The sequence below is a fragment of the Suillus subaureus genome (genome assembly GCF_016647635.1).
Source record: "Suillus subaureus strain MN1 chromosome Unknown BJ212scaffold_118, whole genome shotgun sequence".
Taxonomy (NCBI): Eukaryota; Fungi; Basidiomycota; class Agaricomycetes; order Boletales; family Suillaceae; genus Suillus; species Suillus subaureus.
This window is the reverse complement of record NW_024538674.1, coordinates 1-12,677: the sequence shown is the minus strand read 5'-3', so window position 1 is coordinate 12,677 and position 12,677 is coordinate 1. Positions and strand designations below refer to the sequence as shown.

At 44.1% G+C, this 12,677-nt stretch overlaps 2 protein-coding genes across 2 annotated transcripts; both read right to left on the bottom strand.

Annotated features, from left to right (window-relative positions):
• Positions 1-196: 196 nt before the first annotated feature.
• On the bottom strand, positions 197-1,339 carry BJ212DRAFT_1488022 (uncharacterized protein; the record flags this gene model as incomplete). The annotated part of the gene is made up of 4 exons (XM_041341336.1): positions 197-637; positions 668-945; positions 996-1,169; positions 1,225-1,339. 4 exons carry the CDS (start codon positions 1,337-1,339, stop codon positions 197-199), a joined length of 1,008 nt encoding a protein of 335 aa, XP_041185858.1.
• Positions 1,340-1,544: 205 nt separating this feature from the next.
• BJ212DRAFT_1488021 (uncharacterized protein) lies at positions 1,545-2,095 on the bottom strand (the record flags this gene model as incomplete). The annotated part of the gene is made up of 2 exons (XM_041341335.1): positions 1,545-1,802; positions 1,868-2,095. The coding sequence occupies 2 exons, from the start codon at positions 2,093-2,095 to the stop codon at positions 1,545-1,547; spliced, it is 486 nt and encodes a 161-aa protein (XP_041185857.1).
• Between the last annotated feature and the right edge of the window lie 10,582 nt (positions 2,096-12,677).

The following is a 12,677-nucleotide window of genomic DNA, read 5'->3' as shown; positions in this document are numbered from 1 at the left end:
TGAATTCTCGCTTTATGGAGGATCACTGAGTCCTGAGTTTGATCCAAGTCCCAAGTTTGATTCGAAGATTGAACTTGGGACTCAGTGAGCCAAAGTGAGAATTCAACTTCCATGTTCAACACCTGGGAACTCCTGAGCCATAGAGATTGAATAACATTGACATGTACATAAAGGCAGGCAGTGTAGTATAAGTCCATTACTTCTTTCCCCTTGCTCTTGTCACTTGAGGGGTATTGTCTGATGGCTGTTGAGTTGATTTACTCCGGGTTGTCCTTGCTGATGGCTCAATCACCACTTTTTTTCCCTGCATGTTCTTTGGCACCAGAGACATGTGCCCTCCTTCCATTCCAACATCCTCCTCAACATTGCTGGTGACTCCATCAGTCAACCCAGCCAGGAGGTTGCCCATTTGAGATGTCAGCAGTGCACCAGTTTTTGCCGGCTTGACCAGGTGAGGCTTTGGAATTGCATGTGGGACTGCTGTCCCTTCATGTGCTGTTGAAGGACCTAGCTCTCTTCTGGGTCTCTTTTGCAGGGATCTACCATCAGCCACATCATCATCAGCATCATCCTCCATGTGATGAGAGTCACTCTCAGGATTACTCCTGGGATTGCTCTCGGTGTCAGTTGACAAATTCTGAGGCCTTCAGATCATCTGCTTTCTGACTTTATGAGTCTGATGGAAAGGTGAATTCCTGGACACAACTGATGCTACCATGTCTCCATCTCTGTTCTTCCATGCTTTGAACAGGAATGTTGGACCTTCGCCTTTCTCCTGCTGAGCATGCCAGAAATTGAGTAAGGCTGTAGTGTCCCAATTTTGCAACTTTGAAGGCTCCTTCAAGTCCACATCCACTGGAACATACTTCCTTGCCACAAAATCATACTGACTTTGTATGATGGCACTCCATGGCATGACTGCCTTGTTGCTCCTGGAACAGATCCCTGTGTCCATGCATTCAACAAATTCTCAGGTGTTGCAACGATAGACTCACAATAGTGCAATGTAAGAAATGCCCTTGCTATGGCCTTCTTCTCCTCGAGTTTTGTTTTGGTGATGTTCAGAAGCAACAGCATCCCATCTTCATTGGTTTCCAGTTCAAAAGCAGGCTTTCTGATTCTTTTTTGACCTCCCTTCATCTGTTGTCCTCCATCCTGTGCCCCAGCACCTATCATCACAACAATCAACAAATTCCTTCTAGTAGCCAGAGTTCAAACACTCACTGAACTGTTCCTGCACATACTCCTGCCAAACTGGCTCGATGTCCTCCCAGTCCTTCGTCTTCATGAAGCTGTCCCCATCTCCTAATGCCTCATTATCATTGTGCCTCCATGACATGTATTGAGATTGAAGATCTGCAATGACCAACACAATTCACTTACATCCCGAACAGCACCTCTCCCTGTTCATTCTTCCAAGCCAACATCACAAACACTCTCATCCTGCATTGCCTCCACATCTCCTTCAAAAAGTGCTCCATATACACAGGTCCCTTCTTATGAGCAACTTGTGCCTGTATCTTGGGAGGAGGAAAGTTGTTGGATCATTTTTCGGCTGTTTCCTTTGCCTTCTCCAACTCATCATCAGACAATTCAGCCATGACTCTCTTCACAGCTGCCTGATAATGCTTGAACATACTGGGACCTCCTGGCTTTGCCCCAGACTCATCCTCGATCCTCTTTAGCACCTCTTCCTGGTTCCACTGGTAGATCACCATCCTAGGTGTCCATTTCCTCCCATACTTTATCATGTCCTTCCTTTCCTTCTTTTTCCTGTTGTTGAACAACCAAGTCTTGTATATCTGAGCATTGATGGAAGAATAAGATATTAAAATTTTAGTTTTTCAATACAGTGAGGATGAATCACCTGCTTCCTCTTCTTCCATTGTGCTTGGTTGACCTTAGGAGCAAATAGCCTGGCAGCCCTAGCTATGGCAGTGAAAACTGCTTGCTTCTCTTTCCTTTTTGCTGAAGTCCACTCAGGAAGGTAGTTCTTCAACTCCAAAATTTCATTTTCCATGAGCTTCTGTGTCTGAGGTTGATGTGCCCTATGTCTTCCAGAAGTCAACTGAGTGGAGTGACCTGATCTTGCCATGGTGAATGAGATTGCAGAATGGGCTGAGGATAAGCAAGGTGGAAGTAATAATGGTGACAAGTTGAACTTTGAGCAAAGCCTAACAGTTGGTTAATTGACCCATATTGGACACAATACCATTAGTGGAAATGAATTTGTAATGATGCATCAAGACTGCATAACATCATATTGCAACAATGATTCATTCAACCTTCCTGAGCTAATGCTTTGCTTGCAACATCAGAAAATAAGATGAAGATAGGTAGATGCACCCCACTGCAAAAATCCCACAGGGTAGAAGCAAGGGGCAGCAAAGGTAGGAAAACTTGGGTCAAGGTCCCACTTGCTAGCACAAAACGACATGCCTACAGGTCCATGCCTAACTCTCCCCCAGAATCACTAACACTTCAGCCTGTTGAGGTACCACCTCCTTAAGAAGACTTTCCTGACAATGCTTACAGTGGCTCAAAAAACTGTCCACATGTTTTGACATTTTTCACTATCTATGATATTGTGTGAGAATGAACAAATGCCTCAAGGACATGCTTATACCACATTGTAGTATGGCTTCAGGGCTTTCATTTGAGCCCTACACCGTGGGAATCGGTGGAGATATGGTGGAGACATAAGGCTTACAAAATCATGACTCATGTGGACAGTTTTTTGAGCACATATTAAAACTATATAAATCATCATTTATGACACCATAACAATCATGCCACCATTAAATAAATTATAAAGTGGTGTCATTATGTCATTTTAAAACCATATCTAACTATACAAACCAAAAATTTCCATATGTCATGGTCATATTCACCATGAAAGCCACCCCCCCTGCTCAAAGGGATAATATCCTCTCTCTTTCCTATTCTGGCCTCTCTGCTTGTCAAATTTCCTCTAGAACTGGAGTATCCAAGTCCACTGTGGCCAAGTTCATCAAAGAAAGTCACACAGACAAGGAAAACTTCTGTGAAGGGTGTCCATCCAAGCTCACCTCTACTGATAGGAGGGCTATTATTCAACATATCACTACAGGAAAGGCCGACAATGCCGTCCAGGTCACCTATTGCATCAATTCCACCATCACATTCCCTGTCTCTTCACACACTGTGAGAAACATTCTCAAGACAGCTCATCTCAGGTCAGTAACAAGGAAGAAAAGGCTTTCCTCTCTATCACACATAAACAGAGATGACTAACCTTTGCCTTAGCCCATCAGAATTGGATTACATGGACTGGAAGCATGTTATATGATCATATAAGACCACAAGAATAGGATTGGGTCAGATGGCAAGGTATATATGTGAAAAAAGAAGGATGCTAGTCCTCTCTGCATATGTGTGATAGAGAGGAAAGCCTTTTCTTCCTTGTTACTGACCTGAGATGAGCTGTCTTGAGAATGTTTCTCACAGTGTGTGAAGAGACAGGGAATGTGATGGTGGAATTGATGCAATAGGTGACCTGGACGGCATTGTCGGCCTTTCCTGTAGTGATATGTTGAATAATAGCCCTCCTATCAGTAGAGGTGAGCTTGGATGGACACCCTTCACAGAAGTTTTCCTTGTCTGTGTGACTTTCTTTGATGAACTTGGCCACAGTGGACTTGGATACTCCAGTTCTAGAGGAAATTTGACAAGCAGAGAGGCCAGAATAGGAAAGAGAGAGGATATTATCCCTTTGAGCAGGGGGGGTGGCTTTCATGGTGAATATGACCATGACATATGGAAATTTTTGGTTTGTATAGTTAGATATGGTTTTAAAATGACATAATGACACCACTTTATAATTTATTTAATGGTGGCATGATTGTTATGGTGTCATAAATGATGATTTATATAGTTTTAATATGTGCTCAAAAAACTGTCCACATGAGTCATGATTTTGTAAGCCTTGTATCTCCACCATATCTCCTCTGATTCTCACGACGTGGTGCTCAATCCAAAGCCCTGATGCAGCACCACAATATGGTATCAGCATGTCACTGAGGTCTTTATGTATTCTCACACAATATTGTAAATAGTAAAAAATGCAAAAACATGTGGACAGTTTTTTGAGCCACTGTATATAATTGGACTGTAAATTGCATGTCTCAGTCGTCCCTACAACCAAAACTCGAGAACACTCACTCACCTTTTGAGTCTTTCTGAAGCAGAAAGACAATACCACATTCATTTGGTATCTTGTGCTTATTTATTCCAGGATTACCACCTTATATTAGATGCCAACCTGAACTTGACTTTCGATACAGCAGGCTGCTTCACACCATAAGTTAGTAGTGATATTCACAAGGCTAAATTGAACTCACCTAATCTAAGCACGACACAAGGCAAAGGACAAAGCTTTGGAAAATCCTGGTAAGTACATGTAGTGGTGTGATGTGGGGCTGATCAATCAGTGCTGGGCAAGTGTGGGAACAACTTCAAAGCAAGTCATGTGCTACTAAGTGTGACTGCTCTCCAACAACAGTCAAAGAACTTGAATCTACTTGGCCTGAAAAACGAAGCAAGTCAACAAAAAACCATAGTAAGTCTTGACTCTGAACAATGAAAAAAAATGAGATGACATGCAAATCAGAAAAAAATTCTTCCCAAGTAATTGAGGAATTGGATAGCAGTAATGAGGAAGAACTTGCCCCACCTCCACCATCTCAGTACCAATTCAAGCTGCCTCCTCAACTATTGTGTCAACAGCATGAGAAAGGTACTAGAGAGCAGTATTCTCACTTTTTTTTTGATTCATACCAAGTATTAATTTTTGTAGTTCATAACTTGAAGACATTCAAACTACTATAGGACTCTGAATCAGATGGTGATGGCAACTTGGATGCCAGCAACATGGAATCCAGTGGAAGCAAAGAATCAGACCTATTGGAGCCAGAAGAGTCTGTCGCTCAGGCTCTGTTTGAAGAGGTGAGTCAAACCTTTGCATAAGTATGAGGAGTGCCAGGAGGGTCTCATTATCATTCAACTTGAAAGGTTCCTTTGATTGTACATTCAGACCGCCATAAGAATAAACAGACAAAGGCGGTTTCATCAAAGGTCTCAAGTACTTCCTTGCAACTTGAAGCAGCTGACAAGCCTCAATACTAGGTCAAGGTTACAAGCACCAGAGAGAAAAAGTGTGCCATGGAGGTAAGTGGAAATATTTCTATCAATCTACTAAGATTCAGACACAATTCTTTATTTGTCAGACCCCAGGTGGAATGAGTCAGTCTTGACTATCTCAGAGTTCGATTCATCATTGATCCTAGCAGACTCACCATTTACTGATGAGAGTGACATACCTGTGAAGGAGGAGAATGCCAAAGATATTCAAGGCAGCACCCACAATACTGCCAATGCACAATCCAAGGAAGGCTATCATGATCCCATGGCTCATCTTGTTTACACCAAGACTGGGTCAGTATGTCTTACTGATCAGAATGTTGACCTTCATAGGGTCATTCAATGCAGCATTCTTGAGCTGAAGGCATACATTGCCTTCAGTCATGGTTACCCTGAAGTCATCGTGAAGAATACATATGCACAAGAGATACTTATCAATGCTGCACAATATCTCAAGATGGAACCAATCGAGAAACACATGCGCACAGACAAGGAGTACTTAGGTGCGCTTGTGAGTCTAGTATGTGTTTTCTTCACCATGCCATTATGGATGCTAACTCCAGTTTGTTATAGATCAACACTCATGCTAGTCTCTTTCACGGAGATATCAAGGAGATGGCTTTCAAGAACATTGCAGGCTACTTTCAGCTCAGCCCCAAGTGCAGTGCTATCCTTGAGCGCCTTCTTCAGAACCATCTATACATTTTCCTGCAAACTTTCAATGTTTGTTCTCATCTTTAGCACACTTTGACATACTGATGCTAAACATTATTAAGGTGCAAGGGCTCCCATCCCTGGTTCACAGGAAGCTGTATCAAGCAGATCCTATCTTTATCATCCTCTACAAGATGTTTTTCAAAAATACAAAGTCCATTGACTCTCAATTTCCTCAGTGGTTCCTCAATATTGCAAAGAATAAGGCACATCACCCCAAGATCCCCATTTCCATGTTAGCTATTGTCTGCACTGCAGTAAATTTGATTTCTTGTGCTCATTTAACCATTAACAGTTTCAACTTGCTAGATCTGTGCAGCTCTTCTTGCCAGGAAGAATAAGTCTAGTGAAGAATTCAAATTTACTGGTAATCAATTTTGTGATAACTACAACTACCACATCTCAGTGTTGGAATGACTTCAAGAGATGGCACCCATCAAGTTTCACAAGATGATGTCAGACATATACAAGGAAGTCCAGTAAGTCATTGTAAGCATTGCTAGCAGTGTTGCTGATCATTGTCTAGGTCTCTCTGCCTAGACACTCCTGGAGGTTATGCTCAGGATGTCAGCCTCACGTTCCTAGACATTGATGGCATGGATGATGAGTAGTCAGACACCAGGCAGCAAGTCAGACTTTTGAGGCCAATCTAACTCATTTTATTGTTTCATAGTAACATCTGAACTATGCTTGTTCCTTACATCTTTAGTTAGCTTACATCTTACTGTGCTCATGCTGATACCCATTGCAATTCAAAACTAATTCATTTGAACATTATGTGTGCTATTAAGTCTGAAAATTGCGTCTACTGTAATCAAAGGATACTACAAGACTTTCAATAATTACCTCTAGGATCACAGAAATTAGTGCTAATTAGCAGGGCACCAATTAAATTCTCCTAACCGTCAAATCTATCTAATTAGCAAAACTTTCGATCAAAAATTTGTTCTAACTTGTTCTAACTAGAGAGGGAGGTTTTTCCTGATGCTACCTCATCAATTGTCTTCTCAAGTATATCAGGATCCAAGGAGAATGATAGAAAGGAGGGGTACTGGGAGTCCTAGTAGTCATTAGCCAAGGGAAGCTGGGAAGGTAGGTTGGTGAGAAGAATGTCAAGCTTGTTGAAGATATTGACAAATTCCTCCATTGCAAGTGACTCAGCCATATTTTTGGACAAGAAAAAAGCTGGGCATTGTGAATTTGAATGTTACCTGTAACAATTGTGACATGTTACTCAACACCTTCAATTCGAGTGCTCTCAGACGAGATTTAGTTACTAGGCTATTGTTACATGGTGCTGGCTGATGCTGGATGCTCTATATAATTATCAACAATTATTAACAGGCTAAAAGTGCATCCGACGTTCCTCGGTGTTATTAACCGGTTAATAGCCGGATGTTAATAACCGATGTTAGTAACATCCGTATTTCTCACCGAGCCCCAATCATTTGGTACCTCAACTTGTTGGGCGGTGATGATGACAGATGTGCTGCTCGTACAGCAACAGGGAGCGGGAAAGGGGCAGATTTGTTCGTCTTCATGCACATGATACATCATTTTTTCTGCGGGAACCACGAACTCACTGGCGTCTTTTTTTTTTTTCGCAACGCTGCAATGATAGGCTAATTGCACACCCAACGAAGGCGCTAGATCTGAGCAACCGACTCCACAGTTTCTGACCCAATAAACGACTATTATATTTCTTCGAATGGTTCTGGCTGGCGGAAACTGATATGGGATGGTCCACACTTTGACAACGAAGGGGACAGCAGTCAAATATCCATGATTAAGTCGACTAATTGCAGGCGCTTGCAGTGTATCATGATAGGGAATCCCGTACTGGCTGGTGAGGGACCTAGAGCTTGGTGACGCGATATCGTCGACATTGACGTGGCAGATCGACTAAATTCAGATCATGATTCACAAGCTGGCACAGGTCTTAGCCAATTCTTGATTCTTTTGGTTGAGAAATTCCTCAAAATTCCGTTGTCTTTTGCACAGAATCGATGTGGCAGATCACAGTGATGATCATAATAGACTGAATATTCTGCCACATAGGTTCCGCACAGCTTCTTGCTGGCCCGTCCCCTGCTAGGTTTTGTCGACTTTGCTGCATATTTAAAGACCAGATGTTACCTTGATCTGCCTCGGTATCTCATATCCTCTCTTGGTGGCTATGACCACTGATACGGTGGAATGGACACCTGGTGCTACCGACGAAAAATCCTGCTACATAAAAGGGGATATCGAGACCTCCACTCAAGAAGCTGAAACAGACGAGAACGTTGTCCTTCAGAACGAGCGAGAAATTGCAACCCGCGTCATTTCTGTGGACGACGACCCTAGCCTGAATCCCTGGACCTTTCGGGCTTTCTTCATCGGCCTTGGCCTTTCCGCCTTCGGTGGCTCCCTGGGTAAAGCAGTCGAGGTCATTCAGTCAAGGCTCTTACTCACTTGCGCTGCTTCCTAGCTCAAATTTATTACTTCAAACCTGTGAGAGTTTCCTGTTCAAACATTCCCTCAGACATCTCATTCGGGTTGACACTCCAGCAAACCATCAATGTGTCTTTGATGTTCCTCGCCATCATATCCTACGTGATTGGCCTTGCGATGGAGACATTCATCCCCCGCCACGGACTGCTCCGATACTTGAATCCGGTGCGTCTTCCAAGTGGCCCTGACCTTGACGTTTATGCATATTTATGAATATCAGGGGCCCTTTAATAAGAAGGAGAACGCATTCATCATCATCATGTGCAGTGCAGCTGCGAATTCTGCGTTGGCTACGGAAGTTCTCGCTGTCCAACGGTGGGCTCGCAATCCGATTCCTCTGTCGGTGATGATTCACGACTCATTAGTTTGTATTATAACATCACGCCTAATGCCGTCTCATCAATCTTTTTGTTGTTTACTTCTCAACTGCTCGGGTGCGTTGTGCTGGCGCACTCCCTACTGCACCAATCGCTGATACCGCAAACCACAGCTATGGGATCGGCGGTCTGATGCGAGGTACTTTTATGTCCAACAGCAGCTATACTTTGGGGCTTACCTTACGACACTGTGACCAGGGATCCTCCTCTATCCGTCGAAGATGTTGTACCCCAGTATTCTCCCGTTACTCTCCATGTTCGACGCTCTCTATCGCAATGGCATCGAAGCACGCAAAAGGCTCAAGGTCTTCTACTTCGTCTTTACTGCGTGTGTTTAAAATTCATCGATAAATCATAATCTTCAATTTCTAATTGTCTCGAACTCAGAATCTTTATATGGGAGATTTTTCCTGAATGGATATTCCCACTGCTCACCGGTCTCTCAATATTCTGCCTCGCTGCTCCTGACAATGCTGCTGTATCTCGCGTGTTTGGTGGTTCCAATGGAAACGAGGGCCTCGGTCTATTGTCAATATGCTTCGACTGGCAGGTACAGCTTTCTGTCCGGATATATATATATTGATCTTCGGGGTTAAATTTTGGTTTAGTACATCTCGAGTAATGCTGGCAACCCGATGGCTATTCCACTAAGTGCTCAGGTTGGCTGACAATCCTGCACATGTGACGCTTCCGATAACACCCCTCCTAGCTCTCCAGTTTCATTGGTTACATCATTTGCATGTATGTGAATTAGGTCACGGTGGATCATATTACTGAGGGAGATGAAGGGTCGTCTTCGTCGCCATATTCTACAACAATATTTGGGAATCTCAGAACTTCCCATTTGTACGTAATATCCTTGTCGCGTTTTCTAATGTCCAGGCTGACAATGCAGCGATCAGTTGGCGCAGCTCCTCTTCTATGAGAATGGGACTGTCTACAACCAGACTTTGATCATGAACTCCAATTATGAGGTGGATACCACCTTAGTGGTGGAACAGGGACTGCCATTCTATGCTGGTACCTGGATTATCAACCTTCTGTCAACGAACCTCGTATGTCAACATGAAGGATCGCTACTGACACTATAAGTGTTTCGCTCATATTTCCACCACAGGGATTGGCTGCGACGTTCACTCACCTCCTCCTATGGAATAAAGATGATCTTCGTCCAGCCTGGATTTGGATGAACATGGATACGCTGAGGAGTTGGCATGCTAATTTCGATTGGAAGTTCTGGAAACACAGTGGAAAGAGGGAAGTCCCTGCCAACGCTGAGGACCTCGACCCACACTACCAGGAGATGCTGAAGGTTAGCCCTTCTGACATCAGATAGAGACCTCTCTGGTGACACATTGCAATACAGTATCCAGATGCTCCGAATAGTTGGTACCTCTTGACGCTTGCTCTCTCTTTCACTGTCGGATTGGTCGTTATCTACAAGACAAATTCCACGCTTCCTTGGTGAGCAATATCTCATTCTCCATCTGACGAAATATTTTACCATGTCTTTTGAGGTGGGGCTTCGTCATCGCGGTCCTCTTGGCCGCCGTGTCTATCTTGTTCTTCGGCGCGTTATGCGCCATTACCGGCTTTAGTCTCTCTATCCGCACGTATTATTTTTGCGCTATAGCTATCCTAGCTGATCTTTCGGCGAAGAAACCCTGGTCCAGATGATTTCTGGCTACCTGCACAACGGAAGGCCCATGGCGAACATGTTCTTTGTTCGTATTGATGTACTTTCCGATTTTTTACCAATACTGATGTTGACGTTGACAGGTCCTTTACAGCTATGTCCGTATCCCTATGGTCGCCTTGATTCACATTTGATTCGCGTTCTCGTCCAGAATACTGTGTCTCAAGCTTTGCTGCTACTGCGTGATCTGAAGATTGCTCAATGTCTGCGCACACTCTTTGTCGGGAAAGGTACTTCCCACTGACGGACACTCAGATGCCAAACTGCCTCCTCGAGCTGCATTCATAGCCCAGATCATTGGCACCTTACTCGGTGCCGTTCTCAACTATGGTTAGGGAATTGTCTTGCCCATCTATTGACTACATATGACTTGTTGTTCTAGTGTTGATGAATTCTATCATTGACAATCAACACGAAATCCTGCTGTCTGTACAAGGAACAAACATCTGGTCTGGCCAGCAACCTCAATCATACAACTCGCAAGCAATTGCGTGGGGTGGCCTTGCTCACGAGCTCTTTTCATCTGGTAAAAGGTACCAATGGGTCCCTCTGTCCTATCTCATTGGCCTTGTTGCGCCTCTTCCTTTCTGGATTATTCACCGTTACTGGCCGAGACTGCGCATGGATTACTATTACACCCCTATCATTTGGTACGCCCTGAACTCATCGATGATTTATATTCAAACCTCATTTTTTACACAGTTACTACATTGGAGCACTTTCCGTCGGAATAAATTCTTCAGTTATGTCTTATTACATGGTCTCGTTCTTGTGTCAGTGGTGGCTCCGTACTAGATACCCGCGTTGGTTCGTGAAATACAACTATTTAGTCGGTGCAGGTACGTTTCGTGGCCATCTTATCTTGACTGTTAACATCACACTGTGCTATAGCCCTCGATGGTGGAACACAGGTCATGGTATTCATTCTCTCCTTTGCAGTTCAAGGAGCTGCTGGAAAAGCACATCTTATTCCGGAATGGTGGGGTGCAAACCAAGGTGGAAACTACGACCGCTGCCTGTCTCTCTGAATTCCATACACTAGATTGATAGATTGCGGCAGGTATCGGCAACATCTCCTTGCAGTATGAAGTGATATCATCGTGACAGATTCACTTATTTAGATCCCGTTCGAGTCAGATGCGAATGTCGTGTCCCTGCGCACAACAAACATGGTGTTCGTGTCACATGGTTGGCGTGGTAGTGGGCCTGCGAGTACTGCAGGAGATATCTAAAACCCTTTGGTAGCCCTAGAGCCCGCTCTTCGGCCTCAGTAATCTTATTACACCGGGCAAGGCGTTGCCTAAATGCCCAGCACATTGCAATGCATATAACGCTCGTCAAGATGCAAATGAGATATGACTTGACGTACGAAGGTCCCCAACTGGAAGGCCAGAAGTACCTGCGACGGTGTCAATAGCAGCACGCCTGCGTTTGGGAAAAGGTATTCAAGACCCAGGTCACAAAGATAACAAAGGCAACTGGAGCCTAGGTCATGAAGAACCTTCACGGAACATGTAATGAAACGACTGAATGAGGGAAATCAAAGTCGTACATAGACAGATATCGAACACCCGTATCCATAGTAGAAATAGCAGTGATAAATCCAACGGCACCGACAAGTAACCGGCGATATGCCAAAAGCGGTCACCAGTTGCATCGGAGTGCCTTTGCCATTGCTAATTCACCTTTGGATCCCAACAAGTAACAACTGACCAGGCCACAATAAATGAGGTTGCAGTTCCCAGAATCCACGGAGGTGCGCAGAGTAGGAGGCTGATAGTCGGGTTGTAACCCATTGTAGCGGATAGTGTTGGAAAGAAATTACTGCATGACAAAGAAGCTACCATAAAAGAAAGGGTAGCACCAAGCCACCATACTTTCCAATCCATGAGAGCATCAACTAATCCAGAAAATATCTTTACGGGGCCTGGTGCCAATCTCCAGTCGCAGTTTTCCTCTTACATGCGTCGCTTGGCCAAAGATTGTTCATCAGGCGTAAGCCAGACACTCGGCGTGGAAAGAAAATCTGGTAAAATCCAGATTGCAGACACTGCAACAACGATGGTCAAAGTACCCTCCGCAAAGAATAGCCACCTTGAGCAGTAAGATCAGCCCAATTCCAATTTTGCGAGGAAACGAAAGTCGCCTCAGACCTCCAAGCCGGAACACCAAAAGTGCCGTCTAGGCCTGCCAAAATTCCTGACGCTGCAAGGGTGCTG